The following is a 23,965-nucleotide window of genomic DNA, read 5'->3' on the forward strand; positions in this document are numbered from 1 at the left end:
TTTGTGTGGGGGGAAATACAACACATGCTGTGTTGATTATGATGTTTATGTCATCCCTTTTTATTTCCTCTTTCTCAAGTCAACCCTTGCACAGAAGCACGGGCATTTCCCAAGATCTCTGTAGAGTGTTCAGAAGTTTGCCAGGGCTCCGAGGTAGTGACCATGCAGAGGTGGAGTTTTCAGGCCCCAGTGCTGAGCGGTTGGAGTTTGCCCTGCCTCCAAGGTATTGACCGTGGAGAGGCGGAGTTTTCGATCTCCAGGCTGGGCGGTTGGTGTCGGGGTGAGCAGCCTATCGTATTTCGCCGTAGCGCTTACTCTGTAATCCAAGCAGTTGCCACACTGCCTGTTTTATGTTAGGAGAGTCCTCCTGTCGAGCCTTGCCTGAGCTTCCCTTAGAGGGGAAGGTGAAGTGAGTCAGTGGGCTTGTGAATCAGAACTGCAACGGTACAGGAAGGATCACCGGCCTTCTCCTCTGAGTGCTGAGGTTTCTCTCCAGGGGCCTGTCGGGGCAGCTGAGCTGTTGCTTCGTGGGAAACTCAAGCCAGGTCCCTGACTCGAAAGTGTGAGGAGGAGCTATTTCCTGGTACGACAGAAGCCGACTTTCATTTGCTTTGGAAGAAAGATGCCCCGGAGGGGAGCAGGATTACAGTCTTGGATGGTTGGTGCGCACTGGGGAAACGGTGTGCCTCGGAACTGTACTTCACTAAGTCTTAGCAAGTTTTCCTGAACCCAAGAAAGATCCTGTGGTGTTTTTCTCAGCCTTTGTTAATATTTGGGCATTTGCACAAAGGACTTGCAAGATTTAAACTGACTCAGTGACCAAGTTCCAGAAGTTGGCGGGTGTAAACACAATGTTTTTTTTTTCTTTTTTTAAATTCCTCCTCCTTTCCTTTTTGATTGAGCTGGAAGAACCGCCCTGTTAGATTGAACGGCAGTATCAGCTTTGCTAAAGTCCCATACCTAGGAACGAAACCGTTCTTTAAAGGATCAAGACAGCTTGAATCCAGACTTTTTTTGTTGGTGGAGTTGTCTCCTGAGTACAGCCTTTTGGAAGGAAGATGAAAAAAGAGTGTGATTCTGGCTCTTTCAGATTCAAACAAAATTCAGGTTCTCTTTCACGTGCTGTCAGCTGGATAAATTTTTCCTCTCTATCCAGACAGACAAAGAGGTTGTTTCGCAGTGATGGAGAACTCTCAATATGTGGGCAGCAGGTGGAAGAGGACGATGAAAATTGGACCTACAGAACCCAGTGCAGAAAAGGTGATGACTTTTGGGTGGGAGGAGGTAATTTAATGGGCAGCGTTTATGGGGCTTCTAGAACATCTAAGTATTTTTTTCCTTTCTGGAAGTGTTGTGTTGAGTGGCATTTACTGACTGGTTAAATGAGTAGTAGGTTCACTTAATATTTGACATTGTAGTTTTCCAACAAGAAACCAGATTTTATCTCCCTCTGTATTATCTCTCCCTTTTTCCTCATCCTAGTGTTCCCACTCCGGAAATCCATAATCCTTCTGCTGAGCTCATGTGGAGTTAAGTAGGCCTGAATTAAATAAAACTGCACAAATCTCAGTCTACACTCTCAAAGAAGCAGCATGGGAAGCAGTGTGGCGTAGTAAAAAGAGCACTGGTCTGGGAGTCAGAGGAACTGGCTTCTAATTCATGAGCTGCGACTTGCCTGCTCTGTGACCTTGGGCAAGCCACTAAACTTCTCTGTGCCTAAATTTCCTGATCTATGAAAGGGGGATTCAGAACCCATTCTGCACAGAGATTGTATATGCTGTATCTACTCCAGTGCCTCGATCAGTTGTTTGCCCATGTACATGTTTAACAAATACCACATTTACTATTATTATTATTAATATAAAGATTTGGGAAGAGAGGGTAGTAACTTTGCCCTGAAGAGTGCTGAGACCTTTAGAGGGATAAATGAATACCATTTGTTGTTATCGAATCTTTTTGCTCAGAGAGGTCTTAGACATCTCATTGACCTGTGTAATGTCACTGAAATACAAATTAAGCAAGTGGCATTTTATTATATAGAGGAAAATGAATGCAAGCAGCGGTGAGGTGACCTTCCCCTGAGCTCAGTCATGGATATAATTGGGGTTAGAATCCCTTTCTCTTGGTACTGGATAACGCTGTCCCTTACAGGGTAGAAAAATATTAGCCCCAAACTGGCCTGCAATATGAGAAATATAAAATTCTTATAAATAGCCAACCAAGAAACCTTTTAGCATTAAGGAACTGCACTCTTCCAGCAGTGGTTAAGGATCCTGTAGGGGTAGATGACGGGCTTAGATCCTAAAATCAACTCACTTTTTCTGTGCAGACGCAAAGCCCAGTCTGGCAGTACTACTTCAATCCCACAAGGGAACCTCATTAGAGCATTCCTCATCATTATATTCCTCACATCCCTGCCCCCCACCCCTTCCAGTTCCATTCTTTTGATGCCAGCCCTTCTCTCTTGTTAGTCATTGTGTTGTCCCTTCCTTTCTTCCCGAAGACAAAAGAGGTGTAATGTGGGGGAATTCTGCTTCAAGATGTGCGGACAGTGTGGATATTTTTTTTTCCTTTGCCTTGCTCCGCAGAGATAGTAAAGCCACGGGTCATAAAGCTGGGCCCCAAACCTTTGGCGTGCTGCTAGAGGATCTGGATGAACTTGTCATTTCTAGCTTATGTCTGGATAGTGGCCAACACTGGTCAGTTGATGGAATACTTAAAATGACAGCTTGGTGCTGAAGAGCTTTATGAGGATGGACGGGCCCCAGAGTGACATCGGCTCTTCAAAGTGATTTATTTTTCATTTCTGGCAGTTGTATAGTTCACCCCAAACGTGAACTTGACTTTTTCCATTTCAGGAATAAACTGTGGTTTCAGTAATGGTCGGGTGGTATAACTTCGTAGCGGTAATGTCGAAAAAGGATGTATATACAGCAGCACTGTGCTGTGGGTAACAAGAAGGTTAACAGGATAGCTAGCACTTGGGTGTTTTGTGTTTTTATCTCTCTTTTCTAGAAGGTCTCAGCTTGCTCTTTGGTTCTGTTTTGTTGTCATTCACAACACCTACCAGGTTTATGCTCCAATTAATCTGTACCTGGGTTGATATAGTATGGAAAAGTTTTTTGGACTTTAAATGGAGCAAGGTATGGCACTGATGGAAAAGAAACATCTTGGAGGATTAACAGATGTGTTAATTTCACAAAGAACATGCAAATGCCACACACTTGACTTATGGAAAATAAAGAGGTCACTGTAGAGTGCCCGGGGGCGGGGAAATCTTGCTGGTGTAACTGAACATCAAGATTCTAAAGACCGCTTCCTTTTATTACCCTCACTATGATTGAGAATATGGTAAGTGAATGAAGAGAAAAGGAAGGAATTAATGCAGGCCTGAAATTTGTTTGACCTTTAGAGACCTTGACACACATGTAATATTGCAAAACCATCACTTTTAGGAATTGCAGTGTGAACATCCATCAGGCTCATGGGCCTCTCCTGCATGCTTGCTGTGATTTATAATCCCTCCTAGATAAAAATGAAGGACAGAAATTTCCAAGGCAGTTTGAGATCATAGCACAATTGGCAGGACTTTTGGGAAGCTTATCCATTCCCTGATCACGAGGGTCTGGCAGGGTTAAATTTCTTTTCATGAGCTGTAGAATGAATTAATCAAAAGAGACACAGTGGTTTGTCACAAAATTATTTAAGGGCCATTGTGAACATGCTGTGGTTGAGGCACTCCTCCTAACAATCAAATACAGATATCGTTTCCAGGAGTTCTTGTAACATCATCTTTTTCACTCTATTGAAAGTTGAAAAATGAGATTGTTAGCTGCAGCTATTAATACTCAGATTCTCAATGTGATATGCTCCAGTAGTTTAACACATTGCCTAAGAACTGTATTAGCAGTAAAAATCAAGGATATGCATCAGCGTTTCTCATCAGGATCTGGCTCAGTGTGCTATGCGCTATTTTATAAGGTATCCATGAAGGAAAGTGGAATGCATAATGTAATAGGTGAGAGAGCTTGTAGCTTTCATAGTCGGGAGGATAAATCGGGACTAAAGGATCTCACAGATCAGATTAATTGCTTAAACTAGACTTGTATTTTAAATCAACTAAATGGACTATTTTCCCATATAAAATAAGGTCTGGACTTGAGAGAAGCATCCTGGCTCTAGTGGATAGAACACAGGGGGGAGCTGGGAATCAGAAGGACATGGGTTCTAATCTCAGCTCTACCACTTGTCTGCTGTGTGACCATGGACAAGTCACTTAGCTTCTCTGTGCCTCAGTTACCTCATCTGTAAAATGGGGATTACTACTGTGAGTCCCATGTGGGACGATGGACTGTGTACATCCTGATTAGCTTGAATCTACCCCAGTGTTTATTACAATGCTTGTCACATAGTAAGCATTTAACAGAGACCATAAAAATAAAAGGAGAGGTATTGGGGCAACTAGTTTTGTCTCTTTTACCTTTTTACCCAAATTGATTAATTTTATATATTTATGATCTGTGTTGAATGCATTTGCAATTCAAATCTTTGTTTTCAGTATTCCTCCCAGAGAGGCAATGTAGATGCAGAATAAAAATGACAGTTTGGATCACTCACCAGAGAGCAAGGTAGAGGGATATGTAGGAAAGCACACTTCTTAGAGGATTCTGCCTTTAGGTTGTCAATTGTCCTTCAGGTTATCATCTGAAGTGGAATATTGTAAGGTCAAGGACAGTCAAAAGCCAGACTTAATGCTAAAACTTCAGGATTTCTTTCTCCTCCACAATCAAACTTTTTAGTAGAACTGCAACAAGTATTGACCTAGAAATATTTGACTTTTAGTTCCTTTATTTCTTCATCTTTGCCTGTGGTGGAAATGCCAAAGAGATGTAAAGTGGACCAAATGTCCACAGTCAAAAGGAAGAACTGTGTAATTCACAGTGTAGGAAATCAGCCCCTGAAAAATGGAGAATTCACCTTCTTTTTATTACCAGCATCAGTAACTGACTGTTGGCTGGGTGTAGAACACTGTTCTAGGTGCTGTGGGCAAGTGCCAAAAAGAGGATAATTGCCCTTACTAAGTTTACTATCTAATAGTAGAGACAGGACTCATAAATAACAAATATCCAATTTGAAGCAGAAATGGTGGAATAAATCACATGACAATGGTCATCCAAGTTGGGACCCCCTCCCCCCGAAAAAATATTCGACCATTATATGCAAGGAACAGTTTTCAATTACATGGCAGAGTTTGGGCATTGTTAATCTGTGAAGACTTTAGGGAGACAGCAGAATTTTAAAAAGTGTTTGGAAGGAGCAGGAGAAGGATATAACTTGGTGAAGAGGAAGGAAAAGGTGATTCCAGGCTAGGGAAATGACTTAGTGGTGAAAAAGTTGATTCTTGGAGGGAGTGAGCAGATTTGGGTGGATGAATCTGGTTTGTAGTGAGAGGAAGATAAAAAAGCAGTTAGTTCAGGGGAAGTTTATAGCTGGAGAGTCTTGAAAACCCATGATCAAAACCATAATTGGATACGAATGGCAGCAAGAAGCACTGTAGGCTTTGAAGGTGGGGAGTGACCTTTAGGATGGATTGTATGATTAGACTGTAAATCCGTCAAAGGGCAGGGACTGTCTCTGTTACCGATTTGTACATTCCAAGTGCTTAGTACAGTGCTCTGCACATAATAGCAGTGAGAAAGAAGTGGCCAGTGAGAGACAGTGAGTAAGAAGCCAAAAGATAGTTCTGAGGATATGAGTATGGGGCCCAAGGTGGTTAAGAAACAGTATGGAGTACTGGATAGAGCATGGGCCTCGGAGTCAGAAGGTCATGGTTCTAATCTTGTCTACATCACTTATCTGCTCTGTGACCTTGGAAAAGTCACTTTACTTCTCTGGGCCTGAGTTACCTCATCTGTATAATAGAGATTGAGACTGTGAGCCCTATGTGGGCCAGGGACTGTCCCCACCTGATTTGCTTGTATCCACTCCAGTGCTTAGTACAGTGCCTGTAATAGTAAAGCTACTATTATTAATAGTTATTAATAATATCAACAACAATAATAAAATACCATTGGCAATGGTAAGGCTAAAGTCAGGAAAGAGTGAGGGTTTTAGGAGAGAAGACAAGCAATTTTGTGTTGGACATTATTTTTGAGGTGGCAGTGGGACATCAGAGTGGAGATGTGTGAGGATAAGAAGATGAGCATGATGGATTTGAGAGTCATTTGCCTAGCCATGTGGTTGAGAGGCTGAGAAAACAAAGGATCCAATAATGGTCCTAAGTGAACCTCACTGTTAAAGGGGGAAAGGAAAATGAGTCAGGAAAAGAGAATGAGCCGTGGTCAGATCAATGAAAAACCAGAGAAGAACTGAAAGCAAGGCCAGCAAGCATTTTAATTTGTCACCTTTGCTTGTTCAAAAGTGGAATTATATACAGGAAAACAGAATCTTGGTATTGAGTTTGATTTATAAGGACTCCAGATGTCACCTATGGACAGGTGTGGCACAGAAAGAGGAACTGCAGTAAGATAAAGATCTTATTTTTAATCAAATGCCCATAATTTACAAAGTGAAGCAAAATCACTGAAAATAAGATATTTTTTTCCCAAGTTTCTATGCAGCATTAGCAAGTCTTCAAAAATACTGGGAAAATAGCCAAAACCACCTATAAAACAGGACTGTCAAGTTGAGAGATTGTAACTGAATATTTGCTCAGGCATCTCAGTCTTAGGCATGCCATTAAAAATAATAAGCATTAGTTAATGCCAAAAGTACCTTTCTATTCCAGAATAATAGGTACATGAAATTTATGTGTACACTGTAACCTCCTTGTGGGCAGGGATCATGTCAACCAACTCCTTTGAGCTGTACTTTCCCAAGCACTTAGTCCAGTGGTCTTCATAAAGTAAGCACTCAATCAATACTATTAATTGGAGAAGCAGTGTGGCTTAGTGGACACAACATGGACCTGGGTTCTAATCCTGGCTCTGCCACTTGTCTTCTGTATGACCTTGGGTGAGTCACCTAACTTCTCTGTGTCTCAGTTACCACATCTGTAAAATGAGGATTAAGACTGTGAGCCCCAAGTTGGACATGGACTGTGACCAACCTGATTTAGCTTGATTCTACCCCGGTGCTTAGTACAGGGCCTGGCATGTAGTAAGTGCTTAACAAATACCATTTAAAAACAAAAACAAAAAACTTAAAATCAAGATAGCATTGCCTTAAATTCTGCCAAATTGCCATGTCTATTTTTCTTTTGTCTCTTGCTGCTTTTTACCTAAATTTATCTACTGGGTTATAAAAGCCCTAAACAGTGGGTGTATTATAAAACATTCAATAGCTATTATGTCAGAGGCCTAAAAGTTCTTCTTGTCTTTGCTGGGATGACTGTGTTGTAGAATGTGTTTTACTCCCATAGATTCTTGATGTTCCTTGATCATGGAACTTGACTGTTCTTGGAAACATTGAACTCCCAAATGATCCTAGTGCCGATCTCTGCCATTTTCTGAATGAAGTCTAAAGCCTGCTTTGCGACCATCTCATTAATGCTAACTAAAATGCACAAATCTCTGAATATTTATTTTTTTCTGAGTTGTACTGCTGAGTGAGCAGTCCATTTTGGTTCATAGATTTCTATCTTTGAACTTTATATACATCACCAGTTGTGGGCTCAGTGTGTGGGTCCATAATAGCAAGGACAGGGTATTTAACTATGATCTACTGCTCTCAACTGTTACTTTGGAAATTCTGGGTTATCCTTCCAGGTTTGCTGGCATATATACAGCACTTTGACTTCTAGTATGTGGTCTTAATTCTGAACAAAAGGAACCGGAATCTTGATGCGCTGCCCAGCACCGTTAAAGTACAGTTCACAATTCACAGTATTTTTGTCATCTCTCCATTTGAGTAGTCTGTCTAAATACCATCAGGGTTAATTTATAAATAACTTTATGTAGCCTTCCCTTCTTTTCCCTGGCTCCCTCTCCCTCCTGTCTTGCCTATGCACTTGGATATGGGATCGTGAGCATTTTATATTTGCCCCACAGCATTTATGTACATATCTAAAAATGATATGTAATCCATTATATTGATGTCTATCTCCCCCTCTATACTGTAAGCTCATTTTGGGCAGAGAATGCTTCTAGCAACTCTGTACTTTCCCAAGTGTTTGGTACAGTGCTCTGCACACTGTAAGCACTCAATAAATACCGTTGATGATGATAATGGCCTCATCCATTTGAAAGGGCTCACCTCAAAATCCGTCCTTCCTCAGTTCGATTTTGCAGTATTAGATATACCAAATTTATCAGCATCATCAATCATTTATTTATATTAAGATCTGTCTCTCCCTCTAGACTGCGAGTTTGTTGTGGGCAGGAATGTGTCTTTAGTATTATAGTGTACTCGCCCAAGTGCTTAATGCAGCACTTTGCACGCAGTAAGCACTCAATAAATATGATTGGATTAATAAATTTATTGAGCACTTTCCGTGTGCAGAGCATTGTACCAAGCATTTGGGAGAGTGCAATATAACAGGGTTGGTAGATGTGTTCTCTGCCAACAAGGCTGAGAGTGAGGTGAATATCAAGTGCTCAAAGCATACAAATCTAAGTGTAAGGGTGATGCAGAAGAGAGAGGGAATAGGGGAAATGAGACATGCGGAGAAAGCCTCTTGTAGAAGATGGGATTTTAATAAGACTTCGAAGGAGGAGAGGGTGGTGGTTTGTTAGATGTGAAGGGGGAAGGAGTTCCTGAGCATGGACAGGATGTGGGTGAAGGGTCAGTGGCTAGTTAGATGAAATTGAGGCACAGTGACATTAGATTGACATTAGAGGAGCGAAATGTGCAGGCTGGGTGATAGTAGGAGAGCAGCGAAATGAGGTAGAGAGGGTAAGGTGATGGAGAGCTTTAAAGCCAATGGTAGGGAGTTTCTGTTTGATGTGTGGGTGGATGAGCAGCAAGCCTGCTCTTTCTCCTGTCCACACTCATCTGCCTGGTAGCTCTGTGGGTGCTACCACTATGGTACGAGGGCCCCAGCCCTGTTGAGCTTCTTTCTGTTGAACCCTGTGGATTTGTTTCAGCGGCAGCAGGCAGCCCCTGGCTTGTAGTGAACAGCATTCCCAGAACTGTGGTCGGAGGGACTTGGCTGGGCCCGCCCGTTGACAGTCACTGGTCCCGCCTACCTCACAGCTGTGGGCCAGGCCTGGGATCTGATGAGTTGGACTGCATTCAACTCATGAGTTCGTGCAACTTACAGACTTGCTGTGGCAATAGTAAGTTTAAGCAGAAGGGGACACATTTACCCCCGGAGGTCTAGGAGCTGTAGACCTCAGTCCTAAGGCCCTCATTTCAGCCCTACCACTGCCCACTTAACCTTGTCTCTCTCCCATTTCAACCCAGGAAGACACCTTGCTCCTCTAACACCAACCTACGAACCGTACCTTGATCTTATCCATTTTGCCACGGAACCTTTATCCCTGTCCTCCCTCTGTCCTGGAACTCCCTCCCCTTTCATATCTGGCAGACCATCACACTCCCCACCTTCAATGCCGTGCTCAAGTCTTCTCCAAGAAGTCTTCCCTGACTCACCTCTCATTTTCCCACCCTTTTCCCCCTCCCTTCTGCACCTCCCTTTCTGAGTCACCTTTGCACTTGGAGGTGAGTCACCCTTTGGAGGTAGGGAGAGTGGTGATCTGTTAGATATAGAAATCATAATAATCATTATGGTATTTGATAAGTGCTTGCTATGTGCCAGGCACTGTACTAAGCACTGGGATAGATACGAGCGAATCGGGTGGGACACAGAACCTGTCCCACGTGGGGCTCATGGTCTCAATCCCCATTTTACAGCTGAGGGAACTGAGGCCCAGAGAAGTGAAGTGACTTGCCCCAGATCACACAGCAGACAAGTGGTGGAGCCGGGATTAGAACTCATGACCTTCTGACTCCCAGCTCGTGCTGTACCCACTACTACGGACGGGGGAAGAGGTGAGCAAGGAGTGAGTTCCAGATGGGGAGGACGCTAGCAAGGAGTTGTCGGTGAGAGAGACGATATCGAGACACAGTGACAGGCTGGTGTTAGAGAAGCAGCATCTACAGTTGGGTTTTATTGGGTGATGGGCGAGGTAGTAGGTAAAGGAGTTGATTGAGTACCTTAAAGCCAATGGTCTCATCAATGACAGTTGTAAACACGATCTCGATAGTTGTAAATATTCATTCAGTTGTATTTATTGAGTGCTTACTGTGTGCAAAGCACTGTACTCTCTGAATCAATTAAGTGTATTCCCCTTTTTCTGTCTCCCCCACTATTAATCAATGGTATTTGAGTGCTTACTATATGCAGAGCACTGTACTTAAGAGCGCCAGCTCCTTGTGAGTAGGGAACGTGCCTACCGACTCTGTTGTTTTGAACACTCCCAAGGATTTAATACACTTCTCTGTGCACGCTAAGTGCTCGAATACCATTGATTGATTGAATGACAATCTTGCTTCCCTTTATTCCTGTCCATACCTTTCCCCTTCCTGAAGCCCATTTATGGAGAGAAAGTGGGAAAACAGGAGAGAGGAGCAGAAGGCAGAAAGCAGCATGGAGTAGCGGATAGAGCACAGGAATCAGGTCATGAATTCTAATCTCTGCTGTGCCATTTTTCTGCTGTGTGACCTTAGGCAAATCACTTCACTTCTCTGGGCCTCAGTTTACCTCATCTGTAAAATAGGGATTGAGACTGAGACCCCCCATGTGGGACAGGGACTATATCCAACCCGATTTGCTTTTATCCATCCCAGCGACTACTGTTGCCTGCTTCTCTCCCTTCTTCCTTCCCACCTGCTGCTTCCCACCTTTTCTATAAAATTTCTTTGTCACTGTAAACTTCAAGATTTCATTTTGTGATGCAACAAAAATCTGGCCTCTCCAACCTCGTGAATGTGTCACCCAACTTTTGACTAGATTACATTCCTTATCAGAGATCACTAAAGGAATCTGTGAAAATTATCCAGGATGGGTGATTGATTCATTCATTCAGTCATATTTATTGAGCACTTACTATGTGCAGAGCATTGTACTAGGTGCTTGGAATGTACAGTTCGGCAACAGAGACAAACCCTGCCTAGTAACGGGCTCTCAGTCTAAATGGGAGAGAAGACAGCAAAGCAAAACAGAACAAAACAAAACAAGTAGTCTGGCGTAGGTATCATCAAGATAAAGAGAATCATAGGTATATACACATCATTAAAATAAATCGAGTAATAAATAATATATACAAATGTATGCATAGTGCTGTGGGGAGGGGAAGGGAGAAGAGCAAAGGGCGAGAGAAAAGGGGATAGGGAGGGGAGGTGGAGCAGAGGGTAAGGGAGGGCTCAGGCTGGGAAGGCCTCCTGGAGGAGGTGAGCTCTCAGTAGGGCTTTGAAGAGGGGAAGAGAGTTAGTTTGGCGGATGTGAGGAGGGAGGGCATTCCAGGTCAGTGATAGGACATGGGCCAGGGGTCGACGGCGGAACAGGCACGAACGAGGGACCATGAGGAGGTGAGCGGCAGAGGAGCAGAGTGTACGTGGTGGGCAGTAGAGGAGAGAAGGGAGGTGAGGTAGAGGGGGCAAGGTGATGGAGAGCTTTGAAGCCAAGAGTGGGGAGTTTTTGTTTCATGTGAAGGTTGATAGGCAACCACTGGAGGTTTTTGAGGAGGGGATTGACATGCCCAGAGTCTTCCTGTAGGAAGATGATCCGGTCAGCAGAATGAAGAATAGACTTGAGCGGGGAGAGACAGGATGAAGGGAGATCAGAGAGAAGGCTGACATAATAATCCAGTCGGGATATTATGAGAGCTTGTACCAGCAAGGTAGCAGTTTGGATGGAGAGGAAAGGGCGGATTTTGGGTGATATTGTGAAGGTGAGACCGGCAGGTGTTGGTGACAGATTGGCTGTGTGGGGTGGATGAGAGAGCAGAGTTAAGGATGACACCAAGGTTGCGGGCCTGTGAGACGGGAAGGATGGTTGTGCCGTCACAGTGACAGGGAAATCAGGGTGATTATGGAACATACTAGGCATGCATGGTTCTCCTAGTCATCTTATGTAGTGGTTAAATTATTTACTATATTTCTGATGGTTTTCTTGAGAAGAAAAGTGCCTAACACACTGGAATTTCCAGATTCTTTGATTTCTTCCCTGAAGAGTAGTTTTATTACTGTATTAATCAAAACTGTCCATGCTTAGCGATAGAATGATCTCTCTGTTCTTTTTCATCATTTCACTCAACCCCTTTTTTCTTTCTATCTCCAAGTCACGGATGAATCCTTTTCTGTAGCTCTGCATGCCAGAAAGTACTGCCTACTGGGAGGTGTTTTTTTAACATTGGCTAGATTACTAACTAACCTTAAGTGACTGTTTTCACCTCATTTAGGGTTGCTTATTCCCTTCAATCAGTAGCATTTTTTTGAGCACCTGCTGTGTGAAGAGCACTGTACTAAGCCCTTGGGAGAGTACAGTGTAACAGTTGGTGGACATGTTCCCTGCCTATGCTGAGCTTACAGTCTAGAGGGGGAAACAGATGTTAATATAAATTACAGATATGCACACAAGTGCTGTGGGGCTGAGGGAGTGGTGAATAAAGCATGCAAATCCAAGTGCAAAGGTGACAGAAGGGAATGGGAGAAAAGGAAATGAGAGCTTAATCAGGGAAGACCTCTTGGAGGAGATGTGCCTTCAGTAAGGCTTTGAAGGTATGGCGAGTAGTAGTTTGTGGAATATGAAGGGGGACCGGTGTCCCAGGCCAGAGGTAGGATGTGGCAAGAAGTCAGCTAGATGAGATCAAGGTACAGTGAGTAGATAGGCATTTGAGGAGGAAAGTGTGTGGGCTGGGCTTAGTAGGAAAGCACTGAGGTAAGGTAGGAGAGGGTAAGGTGATTGGCTGTTTTAAAGCTGATAGTAAGGAGTTTCTGTTTGATGCAGAGGTGGGTAGGCAATCACTGTAGGTTCTTAAGGAGAGGGAAAGCATTGCCTGAAAGTTTTTGTAGAAAAATGATCCGGGCAGCTGAGTGAAGTATGGACTGGAGTAGGGAGAGACAGGAGGCAGGAAGGCCAGCGAAGAGACTGATGCAGTAATCAGAGTGAGATAGGATAAATGCTTGGATTAACATGGTAGCAGTTTGGATTTTATCCATGTTGTGAAGGTTGAACTGACAGGACTTAGTGACAGACTATGTGCATTGAGAGGGAAGAGTTGAGGATGACATGAAGGTTACTGGCCTGTGAGGCAGGAAGGTTGGTGGTGCTATTTACAGTGACAGGAAAGTCAGGGAGAGGACTGGGTTTGGGTGGAGAGATAAGGAGTTCATTCAATCGTAATTATTGAACACTTGCTGTGTGCAAAGCACTGTACTAAGTGCTTGCGAGAGTACAGTATAATAACAGACACATTCCTGCCCATAATGAGCTCACAGTCTAGAAGGAGAGACAGACATTAATATAAATAAATAAGTTCTGTTTTGGACAGGTTAAGTCACTTTGGGCCTGTGACACACTCAGCTAAGTGCATTGAGGAGTCCCTGAGAGGACAGGGGTGAGGACAGGCGGTGATTCGTCTTGTGGTGGACCGCCAACTCGATGTCTTGCAAAGTGTTTGGCCAGCCTCACCAACCATCCGATATTTTCTCTTTTTGTGCTAACTTTCTCCAGCAGATGAAGGTAGTTAGAGAAAGCTTGTCATGTTAACTGTGAAAACCAAGGTTTTTGATTTCAATAGTTGGACCAGATATCAGGCTGTATGGAATGTCAAAATCTACCAATCATAACAGTCCTTGGATCGCCACCTGATCAATGGTATTTTTTGAGCAAACGTAAAACCACCAAATGTAGAGTCCTGTAGGAGTCACAAAAGGAATAACAATCCATGACATATCAGCAAGGAATTTACAGGGAAAGGGAGGGTATGTATTATAAAGCGGCGTGACCTAGTGTAAAGAGCACGGACCTGAGAATTAGAGGACCTGGGTTCTAATCCTGGCTCTGTCACATATCTGCTGTCTGACCTTGGACAAGCCACTTAATATCTCTGTGCCTCAGTTACCTCATCTGTAAAATGGAGATTAAATCCTACTCGCTCCTACTTAGACTGTGATCCTTATGTGGGATATGGATGGTTTCCAACCAGATAAACTTGTATCTACCCCAGTGTTCAGAACAGTGCTTGGCATATAGTAAGCACTTAACAAGTACCATAATTATTATATATTATTATTATTATATAAGATATGATATACAGCTGTCCTTCATTTTCAAGAATAACGATACTGAAGGTGATGTCCTCTATGCATGCAAATATGGTTGAAATGACCAGTGCAGGATTTAACTTTGTCCTCCTGCATCCCTACAAGGACAGATCCTTTTTGCAGTAGTGTGTTTTATCCCTCATTTGGCCTGTCTGTTTATGATACTGCCTCCTTACACCTCATTTTTCACAAAACCTTGGCTTTAGGAGAGCAATTCCCCTCTCTGCCTGCCAGGCTCGTGTCGGTGGTACAGTGGAATCCCACAGGCCACTGCTACATCAATCAAACAATCAATCAGTGGTATTTGAGGGCTTACCATTAGCACTGTACTAACCTCTTGGGAGAGTACAATACAACAGAGTTAACAGACACTTACCCTGGCCCCAGTGAGTTGCTTGAGGCTGTGCTACCCAGTGTTTTTAAAAATGTATTTTTCCACCTTTTAAGGTTGAGCACGACCCCTTACGACAGCTGGTCGTGCTCCTCTCGTCCCCCATTTTCCTCATGTGTCCTGCCTGGCAAAGTCGTGAACCTTCCTAAAGTGAGCCTTCGTAAAGTGCCACAGTGAAGTGACCATTCTGGTTATCTTGTCCTATCTTTTAATGTGGATGTTGGTTTGTCACTGATGTTGAGGAAACTAGTCCCGAAATTGGATGGTTTGACTCTAGGAGGTCCAGTCTCACAAGCCCTTCTAGCAGGTTGGACACCAAGCAGCCTTGCAGACCTTCTACTTGATCCTGGAGCTAAAGGCCCCAGGATTGCCACATTCAATTAATCAATCAGTCATATTTATTCAGTGCTTATTACAGGCAGAACACTGGACTAAGCGCTCAGGAGAATGCACTACAACAGTATAACAGATTTGGTAGACACAGGCCCTGCCCAGTGACCTTTCAGAGGGGGAGAGAGACATTAAGATAAATTATGAATATATGCATAAGTGCTTAGGGCCAAAGGAGGGGTGAATGAAGGGAGCAAATCAGGTTGATGCAGAAGGGAGTGGGAGAAGAAATGAGGGCTTAGTCAGGGAAAGCCTCTTGGAGGAGATGTGCATTCAATAAGACTTTGAGGGTGGGGAGAGTAATTGTCAGATATAAAGAGGGAGGGTGCTCCAGACTAGAGGCAGGTTGCGGGCGAGAGATCACCAGCGAGGTGGACGAGATCGAGGTACAGTGAGAAAGTTAGCATTAGAGGAATAAAGTGTGCAGGCTGGGTTGTAGTAGGCGAGCAGTGAGATGAGGTAGGAGTCGGCAAGGTGATTAAGTGCTTTAAAGTCCATTGGTAAGGAGTTTCCATCTCTCAAGTGATGGTCAGCCAGCCAATAGTATTTATTGAGCACTTAGTATGCAGAGCACTGTACTAAGCTCTTGGGAGAGTTCAATACAACAATGTAACAGACACATACCCTGCTCATAAAAAGGTTACAGTCTACAGGGGGAAGCCCAAGGTATCAAAGATGCTTAAGAGGGCAAAGAACATGAGAGAGAGAGAGAGGATGTGTGTGTGTACACACACATATGTATGTGCATGCATACATAATTTACAGATTTATCCTGAGGGAGGGAGATAGCTAAAACTGACCTGAACTGGTTAGACTCAGCCGGGGTTCGTTTCAGTTGATTACGTTAGCGTTAAATGTCCCTTGATGTTCACACAGCTGTTTCAGCACCACAAACAAAGGTCATCATTCATTCAATAGTATTTATTGAGCGCTTACTATGTGCAGAGCACTGTACTAAGCGCTTGGAATGTACAATTCGGCAACAGATAGAGACAATTCCTGCCCATTGACAGGCTTACAGTCTAATCGGGGTCATCACACAAATATTTTTCAGATAAAGTTAGCCAATGAGAGATTCTTTCACTCTGAGTGTCTGCTTGGAGGAGGAGAAGATTTGTGAGAAGCATCTGTTTGTGTGAGGCATGGTGATATTTTTTCTATACTGGAGAAATTCAATTAGGACTGGTCACATCTTTAAATTGGCCTCAGTGGTTTTCATCACAATAGCCATTTAAGCAGATGGTTTCTCCATGCTCCCGCTCCTTAAATGAGTCTGCAAGAGGTAGATGAGGGCTAAACTGTGGGGCAGGGAAACAGTTTGAGGTAGTTGGTCAGAACAGGAAAGAGCCCCATAGACGAGCAGTCACTTGAGCCTTGGAATGAAATATTGTAGTTACGCAGTTTGGAAAAATGGATCACTTAAGGACAGGAAAAAAAACCTCACTTCAGGTTACTGCTCTTCCTCTCTTGAATAGCAATCCCGTAACAACTTTCATTTCACATAATCGTTATCAGATTTTCTGCCTCTGCTGCTACCCCCAACCTGACTGGAACATGTTGATGAGCTGTCACAGAAGGGGCCGTGCTTGAAAATCGGCAAGTGTGATGTAGCGATTACCAACTGGAACCTTGTCCCCCCTCTGGAAGGCAGCACAGCCAGGCCTGCTAGTGCACTTTGCCTGATGAGCCGCACCTGCTGACCATCCCCAGTGGGGAGACCGGAAAATCAAGCGGTGTGGGGGAGAGAGGGAGAACCATGTGGCTAATGTCTGCTGGATCCCAGTAGATCACTCTTTCTCCTATTGATCCTTATTGATCCACAGAGGGGAGAACTTCCTTTTGCTATTCTTAGGCCACTTGTTCTTATAATAATAATAATAATAATAATAATAATTGTGGTATTTAAGCGCTTACTGTGTGCCAGGCACTGCACTAAGCAATGAGGTAGATAAAAGGTAATTCGGTTGGACACGGTCCCTGTCCCACGTAGGGCTCACAATCTTAATCCCTCTTTTACAGATGAGGTAAGGGAGACACAGAGAAGTTTAGTGATTTGCCCAAGGTCACACAGACAGGTGGCAGAGTCAGGATTAGAACCTAGGTCCTTTTGACTCCCAGGCCCATGCTCTGTCTACTAGGCCATGCTGCTTCTCATTCTTACTATTTCTGATTTTGAATGGCGTGTCCATTGGGGGGATGCTAAAGACTTCATGGCTATTTTTGAAGGAATGGAAACACTCCCCTACTCTCAATTATGAAAATGGAGGAAGAGGAGGAATCACTGCAAAAGGATTCCAGCTGGTGTCCCTCTCTGCCCCCTCCTCCTTCCCCCCCATCTGTGGAAAATTTGGGCTTGCACAAAATAAGCCTTAGATATGAATGGCAAAGGATGCAAGGTTACCTCCCCTACCCCTCCTTTAGAGGCTTTGGGAGAGGACCCAAGAGCGGTAATATCGTATTCTTGTGGCCCCTTTCATCTGGAAACCGCTGTTCACGCAGTCGCACAGCCCTTCTGTCGGTTGGGTTAATAAATGCTAGATCTGTATTCCAGATGGATTTCTAGAGAGAGAGTACAAAGGACTTAGTGACCTACTGACCTACCTACTGATTTAAGCCAGTGTGGTAGAGACAAGATGAATATGGATCTGTCTGGTCTGCAGTTTCATTCCTGAATCAACATTCTTTATACTACACATCAGCAGGTAGCTGTCTCTTTTTTGGCCCTGTCACATTTGGATTCTCTTCACATTTCTCATTTTACATAAGGATGGGATTTCATACGGATGGTCTGGCAGGAAAGGCAGCATTCTTTTAACCGTTTTCCCTTCTGCCTAGTCTCTGGTCACCCAGAATGCTCACCGCAAAGATTCTTATGAGGTGGGAGAGACACTGTCCTTTTAGTCTGAACCCATTAAAGCCTCCTAAAATTTATGGGCTAAGCATTTCTAATGGAACTTTTGTGGACTTTGAAGCGCTGGCTCCCTATAAAAGAAATGAGGCTTTCTCTGGGCCTTGGACCAAGAAGCTTGGTCCCTGCTTTTGTCCAGAACCACAAGAAAACACTGCTAGGTTTTCCTAACCAGACCTGGACACGAAACAGCATCCAGGCAAGGTTATTCTTGTCCTTGGAAAACATACCTGCAACGATAACGAGGAAGCGGCCTAAGAATATCTAAAGTAATTAAGAATGGCAACTCAACTGGGTTCTCCCAATCCCCACATTCTCGCGTCCAAACTAGGGCCACCCTGTGACAATCTTACACCAGAGTTGTCCTGGCAAACGTCCAGAGCTGCAGATGGGGAGGGGGTTCTCCTGGGGGGTAGGGATCCGAGTGAGCAAACGTGCACCATGCAGCTGCACTTGAGCGTGTCTTTTGGTGGAGGCAGGCCTGCATTGGTGGTGTCAGTTCTAGCCTGTGATGTCTGAATTGTGGGGTGTTTGGGCTGCCCCTTTATCCTGGACTTTAGTCCACAAGCCCTGGATTAATTGTACACTGCCTGAACCTAATTTCAATCTCTTACCATCGGCTTTAAAGCACTCAATCAACTTGTCCCATCCTACCTCACCTCATTGATCTACTCTAGTCCAGCTCACACACTTCACTCCTCTGGCGCCAGCTTATTCACTGTACCCTGATCTCGCCTATCTTGATGACCACTTTCCCACATCTTCCCCCTAGCCCGGAACTCCGTCCCCCTCCATATATGCCAGATCACCGCTCTCCCCAACTTCAAAGTCTTATTAAGGTCACACCTCCTCCAAGAGGCTTTCCCCAATTAGCCTTCTTTTCCTCACCTCCCCCTCCATTCTGCACTGTCTTAGGCACTTGGATCTGTGGGCATTTGATATTCACTCCACCCTCGGCTGCCCAGCACTTTGTATATATTATAAATTACTTATATTAATGTCTGTCTCCCCGACTAGACTTAAGCTCGCTGTGGGCAGGGAACGTATCGGCTAACTCTGTTGTACTCTCCCAAGTACTTAATACAGTGTTCTGCACATAGTAAGTGCTCAGTAAATACCACTGATTGATAGAATTGAATTCAGGATCCTTATGGTAATTGGCTTTTAAGAGCTGTAACAGTGATAAAGGGCGTAAAAATTAATGCCCTGATTATGGTGGCTCCTACAGTGGCAACGGTAAGCAGCGTGGCTCAGTGGAAGGAGCACGGGCTTGGCAGTCAGAGGTCATAGGTTCTAATCCCAGCTCCGCCACTTGTCAGCTGTGTGACTTGGGGCAAGTCACTTAATTTCTCTGGGCCTCAGTTACCTCATCTGTAAAATGGGGATGAAGACTGTGAGCCCCATGAGGGACAACCTGATCACCTTGTATCCCCCCAGTGCTTAGAACAGTGCTTTGCACATAGTAAGCACTTAACAAATACCAACATTAACATTATTAATTAAGTATGGTGTCTGTCAAGTCAAACAAGTTATAGCAAGATCCTTATCTTGAGAGACTTCATTTGGGTTAAACAGTTGCTGTTGGTTTCTCTATTGGCTGAAGAAAGTTGTCCTGAAGAGTCTCCTTGATAACCTCCCAGCCTCCCGTCTCTCCCCACTCCACTCCATACTTCACTCTGCTGCCCGGATCATTTTTCTACCAAAACACTCAGAACATGTCACCCTGCACCTCAAAAAAACTCCAGTGGTTGCCCATTCACCTCTGTGTCAAACAAAAACTCCTCACCATTGGCTTTAAAGCTCTCCATCACCTTTCTCCCTCCTACCTCACCTCAGTTCTCTCCTTCTACAACCCAACTTGCATGCTTTGGTCTTCTATTGGTACAATCTCGCCTGTCTTGCTGCTGACCAACCCCTAGCCCGCATCCTGCCTCGGATCTGGAACGCCCTCCCTCCTCTAATCTGACAGACAACCACTCTCCCCCACTTCAAAGCCTTATTGAAGGCACATCTCCTCCAAGAGGCCTTCCCAGACTAAGCCCCACTTTTCCTCTCTCCCACTCCCTTCTGTGTTGCCTCAACTTGCTCTCTTTGCCCTTCCCCCTTCCTGGCCCCACAGTACTTATATACATATCTGTAATTTTATTTTTCTGTATTGATATCTGTCTCCCCCTCCCCCTTCTAGACTCTAAGCTTATTGTGGGCAGGGAATGTCACTGTATATTTTTACATTGCATTTTCCCAAGTGCTTAGTTACAGTGCTCTGCACACAGTAAGCACTCAATAAATATGAATGAATGAATGAAAAAAATTGCTCCATTTTACACAGCAAACTTAATAATTAGGGCATTTGTTAAGCACTGACTCAACCAAGTGCTCTACTAGATGTGAAAATAGGTCCAATACAGTCAAGTCTGATACAGTTCTTGTCCCACATGGAGCTCAGTGTCTAAGGAGAAGAGAGAACAGGTGTTTCATCCTCGTTAGCAGATGAGGAAACTGAGATACAGAGAAATCATGATTAGTCCAAGGTCACAGAGCAAACAAGTGGCAGAGAGGGTATAGAATGATGGGGAAAGGACATGGAGCCTCAAGCCATTGCCCTGGGACTAGAACCCTTTTATAACCTTAATACATCCAAATTCTTTAAGTTTTTTTAAATTTCAGTACTTCTTTCCTCTTTCCACAAATAAGAATGCCCTCCCTGCTGAACAGCTTCTTTGATATGGGCATTCCTGAGCTGGCTTAGGGAGGTCAGGTTACAGATTCTTCTACTGACCTTATTCAGTGTGGCCTTGAAAGTTTTTCTCCCTGTATTTCTAAGAGTAGCTTATACCAAGGAGATAACACTTCCTTGATGAGTGTTTTTGTTTGTCCCCTTTAAGAAGGTGGGTTTTCAAAAAGGGTGATTTTCTGTAGACTGAAAGCTCCGAAGGGAAGGAACGTCTGCTAATTCTGTTGTATTGAACTCTCCCAAATGCTTAGTACAGTGCTCTGCATCTAGTAAGTGTTCAATAAATACCATTGATTGATTCAGTGAGAGTGCAAGTTTTATAGAGCCAGTACTCTTGCATGTTGGGGGGTTTTAGGGAGCAATACTCTTGGCATGAAACAAAAGACTGCCTAGGGCTACTCTTTCCCAGCCTACTGTACAGTTCCCTGCACACAGTACATGCTTAATAAATGCTATTATTCTTGCCACTACTCTGGTCAAAGCAGACTCTTCTTTCCTTCTCTGAACTCTTCATGTGACATCAGTCGAAGCTTTACATATGCCTGCTGCAGAGAGAATGAGCTGGAATTGAAGTATTTAGGATTTTGATGATGTAAAATCAAATGGATTTGGAGGTTTTAAAAATTCACTTTTGGTTGTACGGTCGTAAGTGCTTGGGTGCTGTTTGTTAGGGGATGGATTAAGTCAAAGTAGAATCCAGCAATTGCCATTAGCAGAATTGTGGGTTAGACCTATGAGAGTATTTTTGCAAGGGTCTGATGGGTTAGGGCGTGTTTGCAGTCAAAAGGAAACATAAAGACTGAAATACATCTGTCCTGGGTAAGAATGATCAAAGAGAAGGGTCAGAAGAATTGGTTTTGAGAGTCATACTGTTGTTGGTTCTGGGTATCATAACCTCTATGATCAACACAGACTGTGGTGAGACTCCTCCCTGGAAATGGGACCATCCCAATTTGAAGAGTCTTTCTTTTGCTTATTTTGAGTCTCTTAACAGCAGGGGAAAAGATTGAGCAGAACTCAAATGTGGTGGTTTTTCCAAACCATTAGAGTTGAAAGTACTGTGGATCCTGAAATAACTTTTTAGCCCTCAAGTTCAAAATTGGCTTAACCGCTCAAAAGCCCTGGCAACTGAAAGGAAAACGATCAGCTTCTTGCTTTCCAGTTTTACCACCAAGGACCAAATGAGGAGAATTGAGGAACATCAGAAACTGGCAAAAATACATTTATGGGCATTTGGTAGGTCTTCTTGCAAAGCTCTTAAAGTATTTGTCAATGTGGAACTTGGGGTAACTAAGTGCTTCCAAGTGTTGAGTACAGTACTCTGAACACACTCAAGACTCAATAGTATAGTTGATTGATTGAACATCCCATGCAAATTAGTCCTAGACCTGAAAGAAATTTTAGACTGGGCCTAAAATTAATTAGGTGATCTAGTAAAATTTGGTAAAAATAGAAAACCAGATTCCTGGCACTATCACACTATTTTCTGCTACTGATGCTGAATACTACCAAATGCATTATTATGATCATTCATTCAATCATATTTTCATTCAGTAATTTATTGAGCATTTCCTATGTGCAGAGCTCTGCACTAGGTGCTTGGGAGAGTAGAATGCAACAATAAAAGACACATTTCTTGGCCACAAGGAGCTTACAGCCTTGTGGGGCAGGGGAGAAACAAGCATTATTATAAATTACCTATGGGCAAATGTGAAAGATGCATGTGTAAAATTTGCAGGCTCTTAAGTGGGTTAGGCAAAAAGGGAAAGTCCTAGCTGCGAATCTTCATTATTCAGCCTGGTCTAGTGGAAAGAGCCTGGGCTGGAGAGTCAGAGTACCTAGTTCTGGTCCCTCCTCTGTCATCTGTCTGCTCTGTGACCTCTGGCAATTCACTTCTTGGTACCTTAGTACCCTCATCTGTCAATTGGGGATTCAGTGCCTCTTCTCCCTCCTAGCTAGACTTTACACCTCATCAGTTAATCAGGGAATGGTATTTATTGAGTGCTTACTGTGTGCTGAACACTGCACAAGGTGCTTGGGAAAGTACAATACATGCAAGTTGGTAGACATGATTCCTACCTACAAGGAACTGCCAGTCTATAGGGGAGAAAAACCTTAAAACAAATGAGTTAGGGAAATAGTAAAGTATAAGGGTAGGTAAAACTCGTTATGGACAAGGGAATGTGTCTGCCAATTCTGTTATATTGTACTCTCCCAGGTGCTTAGTACAAAGCTCTGCTCACAGTGAGTGCTCAGTAAATATGGTTGATTGAGATACACTTGATGTGCATAAGTGCTGCAGGCCTGGAGTGAGAGTTTGAAGGTACTTAGGAAGTCTACAGTCAAGTGCATAGGTGATGCAGAGAGGAGGTTGGGGAGAGGAAATGCAGGCTGTTGTCAGGGAAGGCCTCTGCGAGGAGACGTGATGTGTGGGACAGTAACTACATCCAAGCTGATTAATATCTACCCCATTAATGATAATAATAATGAAAAATCAATGATAATTGTGGTTAAGCCCTTACTATGTACCATTCACTGTACTAAGAACTGAAGTGGATGCAAGCAAATTGAGTAGGACACAGTCCCTGTCCCATTTGTGGCTCATAATCTCGATCCCCATTTTACAGATGAGGAAATTGAGTCCCAGAGAAGTGAAATGACTAGCTCAAGGTCATACAGCCAGCAAGAGGTGGAGCCGGCATTAGAACCAGGTCCTTCAGACTCCCAAGCCCATGTTCTATCCACTACACCGTGCTGCTTCTCATGCTTAAGGTAGTGCTTGGCTCATAGTAAATGCTTAACAAATACTGCAATATTAGTTTTTAGTACTAAAGATATTTTTGTTAGTGACCATAGCTTTTTTGGCCTGTTGTAAATATGAAAAACAATGTGGAATGACATTTCTTCCTAAAATTTGGTAGTAGGCATTAAATTAATATTAAGACAAGTCTATTACGATTAAACTTTTCCTTTCAGATGAAGATTCATTCATTCATTCAATAGCATTTATTGAGCGCTTACTATGTGCAGAGCACTGTACTAAGTGCTTGGAATGTACAAATTGGCAACAGATAGAGACAGTCCCTGCCCTTTGACGGGCTTACAGTCTAATCAGGGGAGACAGGCAGACAAGAACAATGGCATTAAATAGAGTCAAGGGGAAGATAAATGTACTGGGCTTGGTTGAAAAAGAAATAGGGTTGGGAGGGAGGAAGAGAATATTTGCAGATTGACATAAGCCTATGTGGCTTCAGGGAACACATTTCCCTGTCTA

General features: G+C 43.6%; 1 protein-coding gene across 2 annotated transcripts in view; it reads left to right on the forward strand.

Moving 5' to 3' along the window:
• Positions 1-326: 326 nt before the first annotated feature.
• The window catches only part of NHSL1 (NHS like 1), a 158,685-nt gene continuing 135,046 nt past the window's right edge, over positions 327-23,965 (forward strand). For both annotated transcript variants that reach the window (XM_029051760.2, XM_029051762.2), the window contains exon 1: positions 327-1,260. In XM_029051760.2, coding sequence (XP_028907593.1) covers positions 1,059-1,260 — 202 coding nt within the window. In that variant the 5' untranslated portion in view covers positions 327-1,058. The remainder of the gene's footprint in view (positions 1,261-23,965) is intronic.

This window comes from Ornithorhynchus anatinus, chromosome 2 (assembly GCF_004115215.2).
Source record: "Ornithorhynchus anatinus isolate Pmale09 chromosome 2, mOrnAna1.pri.v4, whole genome shotgun sequence".
NCBI lineage: Eukaryota > Metazoa > Chordata > Mammalia > Monotremata > Ornithorhynchidae > Ornithorhynchus > Ornithorhynchus anatinus.